General features: G+C 42.9%; 1 protein-coding gene across 2 annotated transcripts; it reads right to left on the bottom strand.

Annotated features, from left to right (window-relative positions):
- Positions 1–2,943: 2,943 nt before the first annotated feature.
- On the bottom strand, positions 2,944–20,550 carry LOC310864745 (RAC-beta serine/threonine-protein kinase). 2 transcript variants are annotated; one of them, XM_083773479.1, is made up of 14 exons: positions 20,130–20,550; positions 15,779–15,977; positions 14,156–14,287; positions 12,779–12,893; positions 9,477–9,633; positions 8,952–9,083; positions 8,683–8,748; positions 7,825–7,893; positions 7,307–7,429; positions 6,907–7,035; positions 6,503–6,717; positions 5,844–5,931; positions 5,460–5,562; positions 2,944–5,367 (listed from the first exon to the last, which is right to left on the bottom strand). In XM_083773479.1, exons 2-14 carry the CDS (start codon positions 15,822–15,824, stop codon positions 5,288–5,290), a joined length of 1,455 nt encoding a protein of 484 aa, XP_083629605.1. In that variant the 5' UTR covers positions 15,825–15,977; positions 20,130–20,550; the 3' UTR covers positions 2,944–5,287. The 2 variants fall into 2 exon arrangements, with proteins under 2 accessions (XP_083629605.1, XP_083629606.1); XM_083773480.1 differs by having other exon boundaries at positions 12,779–12,890.
- Between the last annotated feature and the right edge of the window lie 553 nt (positions 20,551–21,103).

Here is a 21,103-nt window from a genome sequence, read left to right as displayed (position 1 = left end):
TGAAAGATCTGCAAAGTATCTTGCGTGTGTGTGTGTGTGTGTGTGTGTGTGTGTGTGCATGCCTGTGTGTGTGTGTGCGTGTGTGTGTGTGTGTGCGTACACAAAACTTTGGAATTGGTGACCTCTGACCTGTCACAGGTCACCTGTGAAACTCTAACCCCAAATGATGCAATCTATTTATAGAATTTATACATTTATAGAATTGATCAAATTCGACACACGCGTTCCACACCCCCACAGGGAGTGCAGTGCCCGGCGTCGGACCCAATGTTGTCCAGAACCGCCACAAAAGGCTGAGTCTGACCTGGCAGGCTCCATATATGGATTATGGAGCTGGCCTGTTCTGACATCACAACACTTCATATTTGGCCATGCCTGACACAGAACTCCATATATAGTAAAGGGACACAGAGAGACAGATACGGACATCTCCATATATGGGCATAAAGGGACACAGACGGGTGGAACGGGTACAACGAGTATAGCTATTGCATAGCCGGGTAGGGCATGGATCTCCACTGAACTTCCACCATTACCGACTCGGTGCTCTACGGCCGGGAACCGGTCTAGTAAATAAAAAGGGAATAATTTTGGTCTTTGGCAAAATTGGAATTTTGATAGGTTACCCATTTCAGTGTAACACTGTTGGTGGAAGTGAGAAAATACTAGCCTATGATATATCAAGAGCAAAGGCAAAAGATTCCCACATATATTTTGGTCGTGGCATGTGATGTGAAAAAGATAAGATATAAAATGATCAGATGAGAGAAGCCTTTATTGATCCCCAGAGGGAGATTCAGGTGTCATCATAGCAGCAACAGCGGTATAAGAATCAATGGCATCTATGTATTAATAATTAATTTGTTAAAAATATATTTTTTGCAAATTAATTTAATCTGTGACTTTATGTTTGGAAACCCTTGGTTTTCAGTATTGTATTCCAGTATTGGTTAAGACAAAAAAAGAAAGAAAAGAAAGAAAGATGAGCAAGGAGAAGATAAAGTGAAGAGGATGTAGGGGAGGATGGAGGGAAGACATGTGAACAGAAGAAGGAAAGAAAAGCGATACAGAATTAATAATTTACAGTAAAAAGTGTACAATACCATTTCCAGTCAGATATTTGACATTTGTATGTACTGTCTGTGGACAGAAAGTTTGTCTAAAATGAAAATACCGCAATGTATTTTGATGGGTGTCAGAAAATGCTGAGTTTCCATTTTTGTGGCATTTGTGACGAAATAATATCTTTCCAGAAGTTTTATATGAATTCAAGTAGTTGGGAGGGACTAATATTTTGACAAAAGTTGCAAAAGCTGTAGCATATAATACACGTCTGAGAGAAGGGAAGACATGATGCAGAGGAGAGAGGAGTGTAAGATGGAGCAGCAGCAGAGGCGAGGAGAAGAGAGGGATGACAGAGAATAGGAAGAAAACGTATTATGATGAAAGGCACCAGCTAGGTTTGAACACTGGACTATTTCTTTACTGCGAGCCTGCGAGGGAACAAAACAAACCATATGGGCTACCATGTCGAATCTGTAGTTAGAATATTAGTACAGGAGTGTTAAAAACGGTGTGATTGAATAGGACGGAGAGAGGGGGTGATGTCCCAAACAATTTCATGTCAAGTTTGGTCAAGAAAACTATAATTCTGTCAGGGTCTCCCGTACAAGATTTGTTGTTAAAATGTTTCCAACATTTTTTTTAAATAGCAGATCTACAACCTCACAACACATCACATTGCGAGTTTGTAGTTTGGCAATTTTCAAATTGCCTGCCTACATAGGGATTTGATAATTGAACAGATTTTCTGACGCTATATTTACTGAATTTTCTGGGGGGCCCCCTCAACGACACCTGGGACTCCCAGGTGTTTTAGGCACAAGGTTTACTTATGATACAATTTGTTTGATTTAGAATTTCAGACTGAAACTGCTCTAGACCGAAATTTTCAGTTTTCTATGCAATTAAAACTGCATCCGCAAAAAAGGGGTAGTTGTGCTGAGCAGAAACTTCTGGAAAAACACTGTGAGATCTATGGATTCAGACAAAAAAGCTCACAGGAAGTATGCAACCGATACAAAAGTGCCTTATATAAACCGTAATTACCATCATTATTACTTTGTCCCACACTTTATCAACATGAATTATAACATTTGTGGTTTTTCTCTCAAATGCTCTTGAATATCAAGCAATTCAAACGCACAAATCCACAGCACGTGCATGCACGCACGCCCACGCACACACTAAAGAGATGTTGCTGATATGAAATGAGGGGTATTCCAGACTGCTATACAAATTAATCACAAAACCATCCATCTAGAACAGTTCTCTGAGGCCTCTTTTCCACCAAAATAACTTTGGTTCTAGAACTGGTTCCGTTCTAGATTCTTGGAGCCTGGGTTCTTTCACTGAACCGGCGACTACCTTTTGGTTCCAGATCTGAACCAACTTTTATGGTTCTGAACCAATTCACTTTCAGTGGAAACACTCTGAACTGGTTCAATATTAGGCAGGGGAAAAATTACTTAACCGGTTCAGCCCCGGTGCCATTTGATTTTGATTTAATTTCATATGAACACTACAGAACCAATACAGCCATTTGATTTTGATTTCCTTTCATTATCATTCTGAACACTACAGAATTTACTCTTATAATGGTTGCATTTCTTATTCAGTTTTTTTCGAGAAATGTTTAATGTCTACTATCTTTAATCAACTCGAGTTCCCAAGGAGCTATAGCCTTGAAGGCCTTTGCAGTAATTTACTTTTCAGTAATCCAATCTAAACCCTATTTAATATATCTCATTTGTTAAACCGAATGTTTAAAAATCAACATTACATAAAGATTATGGACTTAAGATTTGAATTCAATTTAGTTTGAATAATCGAAAAGAAAAAGCAAGTGTAGCAAAAATCAAATACTTTGGAGGAAGCCAAGAAGGTGCTGCAAAGAAAATAATTTATACGAGTCTGAGATGCTGAAAGCATTGATAGCAACACATTTTCTTTAAATGAGGAAGGACATGTTAATACAATGGAATATATTAATGTTTCCAGTGTGCAGGTTCATCTCATCTTCAATGTCATTTAAAACGTAAAGCCTTTTTAAACCATTCCCGAAGCCTCAGTTATAATTTCTTTGAGGAAACGGTACATTGGTTTATAAAGGCTGCTCATAGGTCTCCCCATAATAACAATCATTTCAAACAATTTACAAAATCAAAGAGTTGCATTTGGTGATAAGGGTGTTACGCTGACTAAACAAACAATCCTCACGGAAACCCCAAAATGAAGAACTTAAAAAAAGCAAACATGTTTAAAAACTATCTATATATATATATATATATATATATATATAGTTTTTAATATAATATATATACTTTTAAAACAATACAACGCGTATTCCAAAGGAATACGTGGACTGAAAGGGAGAGAAACAAAAAAAAGAAAAAAGAATGATGAGCTTCCAGCAATATGGAGTAATTAAGCTCGTGTCAACATGAGCATTAAAATAAGAAAACAAAAGTGACTGATAGTGTACTCCATTATACACTGAGGGGGACTCTGGCCTACTCTTTAACTTAAGAGTTATATTTGGGTGTGTGCGTGTCGCGCCCCGAAAACAGCCGAAAAAGCTCACACATTATTTTTCAGTGTAGGACATCGGCGTGCAGGAAAGCATACAATTATCAGGCTTTAGCCCCGAATAAAAGGACTTCGCAGATTTATGCACTCAAACACAGGATTTTAAAGAAAACACAAAACCAAATAACATTACAAGTGGAATCATTGAACTGGCAAATATCCACCACTTCAGTCAAATTTTGGCCTCATCACAATAAAAATGAAATCAACGATTGAACCTTTTCTTCCATTCTTTAAATACGGGAACATTCAAATGCTTATTAAAAATAACCAAAATATACTCCTGGCTCACGCAGGAAGTGACAACCAATGGAACAAAGATATTAAATAGCTGTGGTTACCTGGACTGGCCGTTTTCCCCACAGGGGTCAACTCTATTATTCTTATGCCCGATTCACACCGTCACTTGCCGAAAAGATCAAGATTTATTCTTTTTGGCAAGCGACAATAAAAGTCAAGCGATGAAGCATAAATATGAGCTTTACCCTCCTTACTTACTGGTATCAATACCAGACCTAACAAACCTAAGCTAACTCAACTCCATTAACTCGAGTCCTCTTCCTTTTTTGTTAAATTGTTCCCCTACAATGACACCTTTACTCACCAACGTTCAGAAATGGAAAAACTAAAAAAATCTAACAAACAGCAAATGGATGGTCAAGATTCAAATGGGTTGTTCTTACATTCTCTCGCAGTCTTACGCGTGCACACATTCAAACCGTCATTCAAACCAACCAACACACAGTGCAATTGGAGAAAGGGCTCTCTCTCTCTCCTTTAGTTTTCGTCCACTTTCTCTACCCATGGTTTCATTCTGCCACTGCCTCTTTTCCACTCTGTTGGAACAGTCCCACACTTGATTTGTAACAGCAAGTTCCAGAAAGAGCACTTGTAAAAATAATAATAAAAAAAAGGAAAGGAAAATAAATTGCAGAAATATGGCTTTCTATTTAAAACCGTAACAATCAATCCCCCCCCCCCCCCACCAAAAGAAAAATAAATCTTTTTTTCAAATTTGATTCAACCTTTTTAAAATTCTATCAAGTAGGTTTGTACGCAATGCAGTCTATGCAAGGGTTGGTTGGTGTGTTGGCAATATGTCCGTTTGTATGCGCATGGGCATCTTGTGTGTGAGCATTAGGTGGTGTGAAGCATGGGTCCCAGCTGGTGGAAACATGGTACTCTGCTGGCATAACCTGGTTATGGTGAGGTCGAGGGATAGATGTGGGGAGCCCCAGAGTAGTGTGACAGGTCCCTGTAAACAGACAGGGCATACTGTATAAGCCAGCCCTGGTGGGAGTCGAGAGACAAAGCCACCGGTCTCTCCACACACAAACCTGCTGAGCTCAGGTCATTCACCGCTTGTTTCCTTGTCATGCTCTGCTGCGGTCCATGTCTCATCATCTTCACGTTGATCTCCTGGCGTGCATTTAATTTGCTTTCTTGTGTATGACTGCGCGAGTTGTGTGTGTGTGTGTAAAAAGACTGATGGGAAAATGTGTCTTGTGCCAGTTTGTGGTTGTGTCATTCAGATTCCCCAGCAGTGCAAGTGTGTGTGTGTGTGTGTGTGTGTGTGTAGAGGAACGTGGTTGTGAAGGTGTTACGCCTGCCTGCTTGTTTGTTTTGAGTGTTTGAACGGTCACTCCCGTATGCTGGCGGAGTAGGAGAACTGGGGGAAGTGCGTACGCTGGTCTGAATCCTCTGGGTCTATGCTGTCATCTGGAGGACACAGAAGGAATGCATGAAGTTTATTGGTTACTTAAAGCCTCATTTATAATGCTACCGTCTCAGGAAAAAGCGGATGTGCTTACACTTGTCCGGAGGTGTGACGGTAATGGTCTGTGCAGTGAACTCGTCATCGAAGTAACGTGTGTCCGTCTCTGACGTCACCTGGGGCTTGAAGGGTGGAATAAGCTACCGGGACGGGTGAAAGTTAGTTAAATATGAAATCATAACTCTAGGAAAATCATAAACATATTATTACCAAGCGTGAGGTTCCATCAAGGAACATGCTTCAGCGTGAACATGTAAAGATGCACAAAGGATCACCAACATTTAAAATGGACATACAGGACTCGCATGAAGTGTTACTGGACACTGCACATCACGTTTGGACAGCAAGTAGTTGGCGGGTTATGAAGTGGATTTCGTGTAATTTCCTTGAACTCTCTCTGTTCAATGATTGATATCCTCACCTTTCTGTCCACAACATCCTGCCAGTTGATGGTAATGAAGAACTTGTGAGTCATCACTTCTTTGGCATCTTCTGCGCTGCCTCCAAGCCTGAAAACAGTGAATGCCACCAGTGTTAACACCCAAAACACCCATAACACGGCCCGAAGAATCTTGATTAATTCACCCGTTTGATTCCCATTGCTGCACGTTCTGTCAAACACTGCTGATTTTGATCAGATTTCTAATCTCATTCAAGATGACATCCAGACAGTGTATTACTCATTTAAACGTAATCAGCATGCTAAAATATGTATCTGAAAACATTATAGGTTAAACTTAAAAATAAGCCACGTGGTAGCAAAGATGCTGAGCTGTCCGTCTGTCTCACTTGTAAACAAACATTGTGTAGCGGAGCTACTAACGTCCCATAGTCTGAAGGGATGCAACGCTCCGATTGGTTCAGAAACACACAGTCTTCCGTTTCAGGCATAAAATGCCCAAAAAAAGCCATTGCACCCCCACTTTAAAAATGTCTAATAATGCCTAAAAACAATACAATCATGTCAGAACTTCAACTGTCCACTGGCTGACATTCCTTTTACAGTGTAGTAGGGGTGCTGGCAGGGTTATCAATTATCAATCAATAACCATCTGTCCTTGCTTATCTATCGCCACATACCTCTGCTTGGGGTCCTTCTTTAACAGGCCTGCCAGCAGGGCCTTGGCCTCCGGGGCCAGGTTCTTGGGGAAGCGGATCTCCTCCATGAGGATGAGCTCGAACAGGCGCTCGTGGTCCTGGTTGTAGAAAGGCAAGCGGCCACACATCATCTCGTACATGACCACGCCCAGACCCCACCAGTCCACCGCCCGGCCATAGTCGTTGTCTTCCAGCACCTGGTAGGGTAGGAATGGAAGGGAATGTATGTGAGACAAATACCAAGTAAAAAACAAGTTACAATTTTGTTTGAGTTTTTAGTATGACCCGGTCGGGGATTGAACCCCGACCTCCCAGTCTCAGGGCGGACACACCAACCACAAGGCCACTGAGCTGGTATTCTGGGGTTATGGAAGTTGGTAAATTACCTCTGGGGCCAGGTATTCTGGGGTTCCACAGAAGGTTTTCATGGTGGCGCCGTCCGTGATGCCTTCTTTACACAGGCCAAAGTCCGTTATCTTTATGTGCCCATCCTTGTCCAGCATTAGGTTCTCCAGCTGAAGAAGGAAACAAGATTAACTTTACACTTTACAACATTTAGCTGATGTTCTTGTCCACACCAGCCAGTGGACAGTGTAGGTCCCTGTAAACTACATTGCGTGAGTGTAGGTATTCCAGTGCAGACACTATCTTGTTAACTTTAGGTCCCTGTAAACTACATTGCGTGAGTGTAGGTATTCCAGTGCAGACACTATCTCCTTACCTTTAGGTCCCTGTAAACTACATTGCGTGAGTGTAGGTATTCCAGTGCAGACACTATCTCCTTACCTTTAGGTCCCTGTAAACTACATTGCGTGAGTGTAGGTATTCCAGTGCAGACACTATCTCGGCACCATAAAACCGCGCCCGGTCTTCTGTGAACACTCTATCTCGGGATAAGTGAAAGAAGAGCTGCAGAGAGAGAAAAACAAAGAGACAAGGATGAGGAGGAACCGAGTGACCACCTTCTCAAAAGGTCATACATGTCAACACGCATGTAGTCGCATACATCGTTGTTATGATTTCCTTGACGTGTTTTTTAAGTTTTTTCTTTTTCATTTTAAGTTAAGTTATTTTTTTTAATTTAAGTTTTTTTAAAGTTATGTTGTGTGTGTGTGTGTGTGTGAGTGCGTGCATGCGTTTTGTGTGATACAGCTGCGCCCTCTGGTGGCGGGCGGGTGGTGTAACAGCGGGACAGACAGACACACACAGACATGATCTGCAGGGTCTCATAGTTAGTGCTCATTGTGTTCGCAATCACTGCGTTCGCAACAAGAAAGACAATAGAATAAAGGGTTAGAACTCACCTCCCCACCATTTGCATACTCCATCACAAAGCATAGCCGGTCATGTGTTTGGAAGGCATATTTTAGTGTCTAAGGAAGGAGTGGACAAAACAAATAGTTGGCATCAGTTCATTTGAGATGGAACTTCTTTGATTCAAACAATGGACTGGAGCAGTGGTTCACAATCTCAAACTTTTTCATGTCAAGGACCACCAAAATGATACTCATTAGCCTGCGGACCCCCACATTTGAAAATATATGTCAAGGACCCCAATAAGAGAAGAGCTTTAACTGCCTCCCCCTGGCCAGCCGGGGCGCCTGATGGAGGGGAATGGAACTGGTTGGAATAACGTGTTCCTTCCACGCGCTACGTCCAACCAGGGAAACTCCCCCCTGTCAGGTGTAAAGGAGCAACTTGGACACTCAGGCATGAAGGAGGCATGTTGCTCTCCCCAGGTTGGCGGAGGGTGTGTAGAGCCCAGGATCACATTAGATAATTGACACAGGGGTGAAAAATGGGTTACAAAATCGTGGGATAAAAATGATTAGAAAACAAAAAAAAGAGAAGAGCTTTATGGTTCTAGCAACCATTTTCATTTCAAGAGCCCCCGGTTTGACCTGAATAGGCATATGGCATTTCTATCTCTGGGACCGCAATGTAAATTGTAAAATCTAATTTAACTCAGAGTGTGTACAAATGGACCCAAATGGACCCTAACGGCTCCATTTGGTTCCATGTGTACCCTCTCTGAGTTAGTTGGTTCCTATTCCTAACTATCATTTAGCTGGGTAAACCCTGGAACTCCCTAGGGGTCCCCAGACCCCACTTTGGGAACCACTGGACTGGAGAACAAAGCTGCCCAGGAGTTGGTAACTTACCGTCAGGAATGGATGCCTCGTATTTTGTAGAACTCTGCTCTCTGTAACTGTGTGCGCCACCTCATCCTAGTATTATACAAACAGAGTAGCGGTAAATGGTAAATAGTGCAGTTATATAGCGCTTTTATCCAAGGTGCTTTACGTAGATTCACCCATTCACACACCGATGGCGGAGGAAACCATGCAAGGCAGCAACCTGCACATCGGGAGCAATTAGGGAGTCTTGCTCAATGTGAATTCTCCCGTGTGATGTTGAAATGAGCACTCACTTTGGCAATGATGACTTCTTTGCGGAGTATTTTCATGGCATAGTACATCCCAGTGGCCTTCTCCTTGACAAGGATCACTTTGCCAAACGTGCCCTTGCCTAATAGCTTCAGGTAGTCAAAGTCACTCATGGTCTGGAGGGACAAGGAGAGAGAGATGCCTGGATTAAGATGACACATCTAGCAGCCCGAGCCCCTCGGGACCTTTGGGTCGGGCCGGGCTGAACACGTACGGGCTACATTTAACAGTGCAGCCGGGGAAACTCTCCCCTGTCAGGTGAAAAGAAGCAGCTTGGACTCCTCATGCATAGGAGGAAGGAAGCATGAGGTCAGTCCGCTACCCCCAAGGTCGGCAGAGGAAGTGTAGCGCCCAGGATTACATTAGATAATTTACTTTTGGTTTCTGAAATCAGTTTTCCGTTTTCGGCTCGCCCTGCTGTCACTGGGCGAGCCGAACTTGATAGTTTGAAATACACAAAACATTTGAGCCGTTACTGAAGGTGTGATGGACAGACGACAGACACTGACCACTTTGGAGGCGCGTGACTTGGACATGGCGACCTCCATCTCCTCGGCTCCGCTGCTGTCGCTGGGCGAGCCAAACTTGATCTCCATGGGCTCCTCGTCCTGCTGCTGGCTCTTCAGGCCGTTGGCCACCGTCTGGATGGCTCTCATCCACTCCTCCCTGACAACACAACGAGTTAGTTTCATTAACCCACCGTCTGGATGGCTCTCATCCACTCCTCCCTGACAACACAACGAGTTAGTTTCATTAACCCACCGTCTGGATGGCTCTCATCCACTCCTCCCTGACAACACAACGAGTTAGTTTCATTAACCCACCGTCTGGATGGCTCTCATCCACTCCTCCCTGACAACACAACGAGTTAGTTTCATTAACCCACTGTCTGGATGGCTCTCATCCACTCCTCCCTGACAACACAACGAGTTAGTTTCATTAACCCACCGTCTGGATGGCTCTCATCCACTCCTCCCTGACAACACAACGAGTTAGTTTCATTAACCCACTGTCTGGATGGCTCTCATCCACTCCTCCCTGACAACACAACGAGTTCGTTTCATTAACCCACCGTCTGGATGGCTCTCATCCACTCCTCCCTGACAACACAACAAGTTAGTTTCATTAACCCACCGTCTGGATGACTCTCATCCACTCCTCCCTGACAACACAACGAGTTAGTTTCATTAACCCACCGTCTGGATGGCTCTCATCCACTCCTCCCTGACAACACAACGAGTTAGTTTCATTAACCCACTGTCTGGATGGCTCTCATCCACTCCTCCCTGACAACACAACGAGTTAGTTTCATTAACCCACTGTCTGGATGGCTCTCATCCACTCCTCCCTGACAACACAACAAGTTAGTTAGTCTGGATGGCTCGCATCCACTCCTCCCTGACAACTAGGGCTGACCTTCGATTACGTTTTTAATGATCGATTAATCGATATTAATTTGTATCGAACTTCGACGCTTCGAAACCCAACGGGGGGGGGGGGGGGGGGGGGGTGCGTGCGTGCGCGATGCGAGGCGCGGCGCGATGCGAGCAGTGACTCTTTGGTTTAAACAACGTTATAGCGGAGAGAAAGTCATGCTTGGATTGGTATCATTTATTTTAAACGATAAGCCTTCATGAAAGCAGTGACGCACAAATAATTAGGCATAATAAAACAAGTCAACTGCCTGACGCAGGCATTACCTCTCAAAAAAATAAAATATATAGCCTATAATCAAAGCTTCTCTTCCGATTGAAACTCAGATGTGAAAACACCAAAAAAAGCACCAGTCCTGGAGCTCCAGGCGCGCTAATTTGCGCCGCGGTCTACGCCGCTCTCAGACCCTTCCGACGAGGCTCTTTCTTGGGGTAGAAAAGTGTGGATGACCGCGGCTCAAATTAGCGCGCCTGGAGCTCCAGGACTGGTGCTTTTTTTGGTGTTTCCCCTGTCCCATGCGTGATTCGCCGCAGATTTTTCGCCGCGGATTTTTCGCCCCACTTGGGCCATCCCATATGTGTTCTTTGTTCTCCTTGCATATTCTAAAATGCAACCACACTTTAGATTTCTTTTGTGGCGGCATGAGTGCAGGCTGCTGTGTGTGTGTGTGTGTGTGTGTGTGTGTGTTGACTTCCTTGTTGTTACCACCACGAGTGAGCCGAGAGGGGAGGAGGCGTTGCGGTGCTGCGAGGCGCGAGCATGGCTCGCGGACCAAACGGGGCCGTCTCGCGGACCAAAAGCGGCCGCTTTTTTTTAAATGACTATTCGATTCAAAATTTAAAAATCGATTCCCGTGCGTATCGATTGAACATCGATTAATCGATTTTTTTGGGTCAGCCCTACTGACAACACAACGAGTTAGTTAGTCTGGATGGCTCGCATCCACTACTCCCTGACAACACAACGAGTTAGTTAGTCTGGATGGATCGCATCCACTCCTCCCTGACAACACAACGAGTTAGTTAGTCTGGATGGATCGCATCCACTCCTCCCTGACAACACAACGAGTTAGTTTCATTCATTACTACAGTCTGGATGGATCGCATCCACTCCTCCCTGACAACACAACGAGTTAGTTTCATTAGTTTTTTATTTTTATTCGTATCTTAATTTTTTCTGCCTGTAGCACTTTGAGATTTGTTTCAAATGTGGAGTGCGTTATAAATAAAATCTATTATTATTATTATTATTAGTTACTACAGTGGTTTTCAACCCGCTTCATATCAAAAGGACCATTATTTATTTATTTTATGAGATTTAGCCTCTCAGACCCAAAACTTAGAATAATTTGTTGTCGTTGGATAAGATTTTGTCCACAATTCCACGCTGTATTGATGTTGGTACCATTAGGAGATATAATGATAAAAACATATATATGCTTACACTCTCAAAGAGGTCAAGATAAATACGGGTCAATTTGGTTTCCATCATTTAGCTGGGGACCACCTGGTACCCATCCAAGGACCACTGCTTTACTACATTGATGATTGATCTGATCATTTAGCTGGGGACCACCTGGTACCCATTCAAGGACCCATCATTTAGCTGGGGACCGCCTGGAACCCATTCAAGGACCACTGCTTTACTACATTGATGATTGATCTGAAAATAGTCCTCGGAGGAATGATTGATTTTTACGGCAAAATTTCAAACATCCATGACTTTAACGTCGCCAGAAACATCAGCCGAAGAAGCAGATAATTTACGATGTGTTCATCAGTTGAAGGTTTAAATCCATAAACGAAATATCCTGACAATTACAATAAAACGCTAACAAATGGTAGCTTTTTGTAAAATGGTCAACAGTAAAGTACACACAGAGTCATATTCAATAGGCTATAAACACTCCATACCAGTTGTATGATCTTTGACTGTTTAGTGGGGTATATACAAAGGTCTAAGAGTGAGGGGTTAGGGGTTGAATACGTAATCAGATTTAATGGAGACCTTAATAATACTGCAGTGTATTTCTCTATACTTATATTGTACAAGGTACAATGGCCCATTGAAGTCCCCCATGGCTTACTTAACGCAACCTTGCTTTGGTCCTAGTATTGTCCTTACTTACAATTAATTAATTGCTTGAGTCAGTTTGTTCATATAACTTGCGTGTGGAAGGAAAGTAAAAGCCACTTTTCTGCGTGAAAATGCACATGCACGATGCGCGCACACGCACACGTACATTTTGCAGCGTACGCTAACGTGCGCACACCCTCTCCTGAATGTTCAGCACTTCCTACTGTAAATAACTTCCCGTGGTCCTGGGAATAACCAAAAGAATGAGGAGAAGAAACAAGAATGACATTAAAAACCTCACCTCTCCTCGTTGCTGTCCACATGGAAGGTGCGCTCTATCACCGTGGTCCACTGTAGACAACGGATGACAAACGTGTTTGGCCTCGGCCGCTCCGTTTTCATCAGCTGACATTCTGCTGAACAGAGCACAACACACACACGCTCTATTAGGACGGAGCTACTAAAGGGCATCTCACTGCGGCAAAAACTCATAACAGTATGGAGTATGCATGCATGTGGAGTTTGCATGTTCTCCCTGTGTCCCCAAAATTGAAAACTGTTTTTCATTAACTAGGGTATTTACGGTAAATCTCTCTCACACCACCCCGTGGGCTACCATAGTTACTTCCTCCTCCTGCCACGCAGAGAGAAAAGCTGAAAGAAAGGAGAGGGAGCGATAGGAACCAGGATTTTGTTGCTAAAAGGGCAAACTAGTCCGCCTGGTGTGTGTAATATTAAACACAAGCATAGCAGCGAATGGTAAGAGTGGTGCTGCAAACCCAGAGCACCAACCCTGAGCGAGACTGATGTACGTATGCATGTGCACGGCCACAGACACGCATTATGCACAAGGCCAGGTCAACAGCCACTTGCTCAACCAGCGTTTAACAGTGCACCCTGCTTGCTTTCATGATATGCGGCAACAGAACAGAAGCTTATCAATACCGTGTCGCGATCTACTGTCCCCATTTATTTTGCATGGAGGAGCCATGTGTGTCTGACTGACTATGTAGCCAGTGAAGCCTGACTTATGCTTCGCCGTACGACGTGATGCATGCTAAAAAATAGCTGATCTTCAAGCTCACAATGTGTCGCCTCCGCAACACGTGAGCTTGTAGATTGGCTATTTTCACCACGCGGAAATATGGAGGATGACACGTTCAGAAACTTTTGTCTTCACAATAAAAGCATCAGCTAGCTGTCACAAGTTGAAAACAGAGATGTGGCATCATTATTTTTCACATGGAACATATGACAAGACAGAATCAAAATGGAAAAGGCATTTCACGTTGCAAAATGGTGCAGGAAGAGTGGGCAGTGCGCAGCTAAACATAAAAATGGCTATTTCTTTCCAGAATGTAAAAAAATGAATTAATTTGGATAATGTTAATGGACACATTTTCACTTGTTTAATCCCAAAGGGGATTTATCTTTCTTTGTTTAAAAGGATCGCTGGCAAGACAAATATGCCTTAAAGCTTACTTGCCCTCTAACTATACTGAAGGAAACATGAGGTCAGTCCGTTGCTCTCCCTTGGTTGGCGGAGGCAGTGTAGAGCCCAGGATTATTAGATAATCGACACTGGGTGAAAAAATGGGTCACAAAATCGTGGGATAAAAAAGAAACTCATAACAGTACACAGAATTAAATTAAAGCCCACAGAGGGGGACCAACTAACCTGCAACAGAGAAATTGTTGAGCGGTGGGAGATTGTGGTCACCGGCAATCTCAGGCTTCTCCTTGTAGCCGATAAAGGATCCATCACTCTTTAAGATGAAGTAGCGAGGCCTCCATGTTTTAATGTATTCACCTGGTGAAATGGACATGGAGGATATGATGTGAGCAGGCCCGGATTAACCCATTTAGACCCGGGGACGAATCTGTGTCACCTTATAGCTTTAACCACTTTTAACCATTATTTGACACTTTAGCTGCTGAAAAATAGCAGATGAAGTGCATAGCTCTAGTAGAACTGCTATTTTTGAAAAGTCATGAATACGTGTGCAAAACTTTTAATATACTTCCTGTCTCAGTAAGACAGCCCTCCCCCTATCCACAAGGAGGAGCAGTTCACCAAAGCATTATGGGAATTGTAGTCCAGGAAGGAAGTGTGCCCAGTGTCCATGACATCATGGACACTTTGAAATACTAAAATATCAACAACAACAAAAAACACACATATTACCCACATAAAAACCCCAGGTTTTTTTCCCGGGGGTTGTTTCCCACACATCATTAAAATAAGATCTGGTTTTGGCAACCAGATCTTATTTAAATGATGTGTGGAAAACAACCCCAAAGGGTGAAGTGTCCCTTTGAGTTATATACGGTAAGTTGAGCCTATGCATATGCCTGTAAGGTCGTCAAGGCTAGGGCAAGTGCTACGTGCTAAGATGGAGTCTGAAGAGGTGGGTTTTCACACTACGGCGGAAGATTGGGAGTGAGTCTGCAGTTCTGATTGCAATGGGAAGTGCATTCCATAGTTTTGTTATCCCAGTTTTTAACAAATTCCACTATGAAATAGCACACAACTAACCATTATTCAGACATTAGATGTTGCCGAGTTGTGGCTTGAAATTGGAAGGCGTTAGATCTTTGTATCTTGCGTATTTGCATTGTACAGGCAGGCATCACCCACAGCTTCCAATCCAAACTATTGATTTGATGGTGTGCTGTAAATTAGTGCCGGCTTGATTGTTTACCTTGCAGCGCTCTCATAAAAAAAGGTAAATGCAAAATGAGACGTAGGCTATTGCAAATGAGAGGCATTCTTTTGCAACAAGTCAAGAATGTCATGACTTATAAACGCTGAGCTTTCAGTGAGTGTTCCGCCACAGGCTAGTTACTGTAATACTAAAGTAGAATTAACTGCAAAGCTTTGGTGAACCAATAATAATTTTATATCAAATACATCTTTGGTCCATGGTAGAATTAGATGATCAAGGGATTTGTGTATCAATGTATCTGCAACATGAATGATCACACTCTTATTTCTGATTGTTATCAGTTGATCTTTACATCCCCTGCTACTGACCATAGTATACCCGACACTCATTCAAAATCACTCAGAATAAAACAAGCATTATAGACCAGCTTGTATATCTGCTATTTTTCAATAGCTAGAGTATAAAAATAATGGTTCGAAGCTAAAGTGACACAGATGCGTTCCAGGTCTTAATGGGATTAAACCGGTATAGTGCATGTCTAAAATCTCAGAAGAGAATGCAAGATTAGGAATACAGTTCACAGTAAAGCAAAGTAGCAAACTGAAATGATTGATGCTTGAACAAATGCGTCGCACCTCTCTTGTGGAGCCATCCTTCTCTCAAGACGCTGACCTCGTTCATGCTGGGGCCGAGCGCTCTCTGGATTCAGGGTGGGGCTGTGGGAGAGTGGAGGGGTGAGGGGATGTGTGGTTCGTCCTGGAGGGGTAAGGGGATGTGTGGTTTGTCCTGTCGCTAGGTCAGTTGAGTGTGTCAGACGTAAACCCTGGACAAGACCTGGCAAAAGATCAACAGAAACCGTTAATACCAGATACCTAACAAATATTTTCACAAAATATAACAGAAATGCACTATGGTCTAGAGCAGGGGTTCTCAACCTGTGGGTCGCGACCAAAAACGTTAAATAAATATGGCAGTTGTGGGGAAGCGATGTAGTGCATATGGATTCGGGTGGCGTGCAGGATTCTTTGTGCATGGAGAGATTTGTGCTGACGGAGTGATTTGGTAGGAGAAGGCCAACGGATAAATGGCCATGTGCTTGTGTACCCCCTTTCCATTAGGGTAGAAGAGAAGGACAGATAAACGGCCATGTGCTTGTGTACCCCCTTTCCATTAGGGTAGAAGGATGTTTATTATAAATCTGTGTGGGTGCAAACTGTCTCATCTACAAGCTCACAGGCTGCAGATCAGCAATTTTCAGAGAAGAGATTTATAGACATTATGTGCAACTATAAAATAGCTGTGATACTTATGCAAGTGGTTATGGTGAAATAAACCATTAGCACTTCAAGAACAAATGCACAAACAATATTTAAAGGCTTCGCTTTTCAGGTCAAACAACACTATTCATTCACATACAATATACACATTAATAAATAACCATTAAGCAATTAATACCAGTGAGCTGGCGGTTATGAAAAGCTTGTCATAAACCTGCAACAGTTTTTTTGGAGGTGGAAAGCCTGGTGACATGAGGTTAATTTGGAGGGGATATGGGGACTTTGGCGTCACCGTTTCAGCAAATAGGCGGAATTCGCTGTACACACAGAGACGAAAAAGTAGCGTCTTCACTCTGGGAGCTGGTTTTAAAAAGAACCGGTACCCTAAAGCGCTGTCTCCGTGTGGCAGAAAGGGCAAATCGGCTAAGTACTTTAATTTGTATAGCTAATTTGTATAGCATAGCGCTGTTATCCTAGATAAAAGTGCTATGCTATACAAATGCACCATTTAACCGTCTCTTAAATTGTGCATCCAAGTTTGACCAATCAAGGGCCTAGTAGACAACAACAAAGAGACACAATGTTTGGAACCTCATATCTACGCATTAGCACCGAGATGAGGTTCCGTGTCAGGATATCCCTGCATCAGGAGAACGGGGGTTGAGCCGTCCAAAAACAGTGGCGAAAACTAAAGCCTCTTCACAGTATCGTTTCCAAAAAGTAAAGGTATTTCTGGCTGGCTACAGATGATAAAGTTAGGATAGGCACGTAACAAATTTAGATAGGGGTTAAACAATTGTTTAAAAAAGGCTTAAATTTAAAAAATGTACACACCTGTGTAAAGTGAGGGGCGCTCTAATCATCGTACATCATCAATAATAGTAATAATGCGTTTTATTTATAAAGTGCTTTACATTCTCACAAATCTCCAAGTGCTACAAAGATGGCAAAAAATAAAATACAATAAAAGAAGTGTAAGCATTGAGCAACATCATAGGCATAACGAAGCGTGATCAGTAATATCATGGGACCCAACATGGCTAAGCTAAAAGACCAGGTAAAACATGTTTCAGGAAATGCTTTCTTAAAAAGGTGGGTCTTTAGTCCATTCTTAACCCATTTAGGCCTGACCTCGAAATTTAAAAGAATTCTTCTAAATCCTCAATTTTTCTGAAATAAATATTTTCAGGACTTTTCAAAAATAGCAGACCTACAAGCTCGTAGCGCGCGACTCGGTGGTGCGCTATGAGCTTGTAGATCTGCTATTTTTCAATAGCTAAATTATAACAATGTTTAAAACACCAAAAGGGGTTCCCGCCCAAAATGGGTTTGGGATCCCCATCAAGAATGGTGGTCCCTTATTGGCCAAGGATTCCCACCGACATAATATGCCGATTTGCTCAGACACATACAGTGTAAATTCTCCATCCATCATCAATGTCAATGGCATTTCATGTTTGTGTTCAGACCATAGACTGTAAAGAATATGGACAAAGCGTTCGCCGGGTCTAACATGGACGTAAAATGAAGCCTGTTATTCCTGCATTGTAAGTCGCCATCTTTCTAGATCCGTTTGGTACCAGCTGGCCATTGGCTGGCTCCGTTTTGGACCAGCTGGCCATTGGCTGCCCAGACAACGAGGCGGGACTTCCCCCCTTCTTCTCCGTTGGTTTTTATTTTGACTCGAGTGGGAGGGGAATCCCGATCATAGACTGTAACGGTAGCCACGCCCCTCAGAACATACGCGATGGTTTTTTTTCTTTATGGTCATTTTTTAAATTAATGGGACCATAATTTTCCAAAAATAATATTATGACATTAGAAATGAGACTTTAAACTAGTGACTGGAAGAAGAAAGTATTCATGACCATGTTTATTAAGGTAATACAGTCTAGGTGAAGTTGGGCCAAAATACATGGGCCTCTATGGAGCTATGGGGCTTTTTGGGTCCAGTCCAGCGCCACAACAGGCCATTATATGAACTACCGATTTCAAATGAGGCTTCACGAAATATCTGGCTGACTGCCCCCCTGGTTCAGACAGAATCAACACTATAACTGCTTATAGGAGGGGCTAGCACCCCTCAAAAGACTGTCCAGTCAACCTCCGTCCGCATGTGCACTTGTGCAGTACTGCTTCCGTAAGATTGCTTTGAGAAAACATGGTACTGGCTGACTTCATAAGCGGTTGTTTCACCCTTATCTAAACAACAGTCACAGTACCACCACCTGTCCTGGACCTGAAGCTCACCTTTAGTCTCAGTGACACCAGGCAAAGGTCCAATATGGTCAGCAAAATGCCTGCAATGGGCGGCAAGCTCAAAAGTCTATTTGACTGAAAGGAATGGCCTTGGTGGTTTCCTTATACAGTCAGACAGAGTATGGTCTTTGTTATTCTAACCAGGTGTTATATAGAAATTCTACATAATCTCATTCCGGCCAATCCGAATTTCCGTCCTCCTCACCTTCGTCTTCAATGTTTGTGTTTACGCAGCGTTTGTGTTTACACAAACACTCAAAACTGGCCTTTCATTGTCAATGTCATTTAATGTTTGAGTTGGGACAAACACTCAAAGCTGGCCATTCAATATCAATGGCATTCTTCAATGTTTGTGTTAGGACAATGTTTGTTTACACAAAGCCTCAAAGCTGGACATAGGAGGGGCTAGCGCACCTCAAATATTATAGTGTGGTGCATACTGCCACGACGGGAGGATCACATAGTCTGTCTGTTTGAACTGTTTTGTTTAGATAGATAGAAAATCTATCTATATTAACCTTACCCTTTTGTTTGAAGCTATTTTATGACATGATGCATCCACACAGCCAGGTCTGGTACTGATGCCAGTGCAGTGGCTAAGCTGATAACTGGCGGTTGGTTCTTCTTGGGGCCAATCATTAAAGTGGAACCTATGATTTCAGCCACTAATAGAACCGTCAGTGTGTTTAACTTTAGAGGACCCTGATGTAAACACGTCGTGGTGCCTTTTCTGGTTTTATCCTCTTAGCAGATTTGGTATTGATTGACCTGTACTTTCCTTGAACTGTACCAATTCTACAAACTGTTAAGAACATTTTCAATCAACCAATTAGTAACCTAACCATATAGAAACATGCAAGGACCAAGTTGACCATGATCATAGTCAATAACCATATTAGTAATCAAAAACGTTAGACGTCATGGCCATTGGCCAGAATGCCAGATACAGTTAATTGTTTTGACAAATTATTTGTTTACGTTATTTCTAAATTCTTAGTAAAGACGAGCACCAATCGAGATGCCAAAATGTTGCAATAACTCAAACGCAAGACCCTATGCGTTAATTGTGACGATATACAAATTGACAGCAGTGTGTGTAAGGAGTAGACATGGACCACACACACACACAAAAGACCAAAGCAATGAAAGCATTAGGTCTCTCCTACTAGCTAAATGCTAGCCAGACCAGGGCTAGCGACATTACACGGACGTCGGCGAACTACAGAATCCGGTGACTCCAGAGGTCGCCGATATGCAGTTTCACACCGTTTATAATGTAACTCTATGGTGGACTATTTTCGTTAAACATCATTTTGTTCAAAATCATCAATTAGCCCCAAATAATAATAATAATTGGAAAACAGTTACTTCTGACTGACGTCAGGTCACATCATTGACTAGGTCACCGAATCTGGTGTACCACCACATGGGTTTCTCCTCTAACTCTTACCTCGACTAATAAAGCCTTTGTAGTTATCGTGGTGTTTGTTGAGAAGATCAAAGTGGTAGTAAATGCTCCAGAAAAGAGATGTTTCCTTCTAGCGGTTCTCGAATTCCAGCCAGCCTGTGTGTATTGATCTCTGTCAATGATCACACAAGCTTTGATCTTCTTCCCACACACACACGAACGGCGGCGTGCGCGTCCGTCTTCTGTTGTTGCTGCAGTGCTCCTTTGCAACAATGTAGCAGCAGGGGAATAATACAATAGACTGGTACTCAGACTTGATTATTTCCAACAACGTAAAAATATATATATATATTCCCAGACCGTTTAAATGTCTGTATTTTATTTTTTTGCCTCTTTTATTCCCTTTATTATGTGGTTGTTGTTGGCCGCCTGCTTAGCGCGTCGTGTTAGGCCATCCGTCCATCCGAAGCTTCACACAACAGCAACATACGCAGTGTTGCCAGATGTTGGGGGGGGGGGGACGGACAAGCAACCGGGTCTATCAAAACAAACCCAGTGGTAAATCTTCTCAAACGGTGGTCTGTGGCTCAAATGCCCAATAAATAAAAGGAATGAAAAAGGTTGAAAACCACTGGACTACGCTATAACATGACTCCGCCAGATTGAAGAAGCTTGCTTCACACTAGTTTCACAAGGGCTGTGATGAATGTGTGAAAATAGCAGATCTACAAGCTTGTACATCTACTTTCAATAAAAAAAATTAGACCCGTTTGAACTGAGTGGTGCTGTGTAGGCCTACTCGTGCTGTAGTACTGTACTGTACTGACTGTACTGCAGTGTATCCTACTGTACGTGTACTGTACAAGGCAAGCCCTCCTCCCTGGCCTGTGTGTGTGTGTTAGGCTGCGCAACAGTAACACTTGGTGGTCAACAAACGTATTTCCGTGCTCGGACGGACACAGGCAGGGACACCCACATCCACGATTACATTTTATTTTTGAGTGGTGCTATAGCCA

Source organism: Protomyctophum parallelum (genome assembly GCF_964188405.1).
Source record: "Protomyctophum parallelum genome assembly, chromosome: 9".
Classification (NCBI taxonomy): Eukaryota; Metazoa; Chordata; class Actinopteri; order Myctophiformes; family Myctophidae; genus Protomyctophum; species Protomyctophum parallelum.
Note: the sequence above shows the minus strand (reverse complement) of the source record. Positions and strands in the feature narration are given on the sequence as shown.

Excerpts from the sequence above, each read along its gene's own strand:
- LOC310864745 (XM_083773479.1), bottom strand. The coding sequence starts at position 15,824 with ATGAACGAGGTCAGCGTCTTGAGAGAAGGATGGCTCCACAAGAGAG. Across the intron at positions 8,749-8,951 it reads AAGAAGTCATCATTGCCAAA|GATGAGGTGGCGCACACAGT; the intron begins GTGAGTGCTCAT and ends GTATAATACTAG. Across the intron at positions 7,430-7,824 it reads AGTATGCAAATGGTGGGGAG|CTCTTCTTTCACTTATCCCG; the intron begins GTGAGTTCTAAC and ends CTCTCTCTGCAG.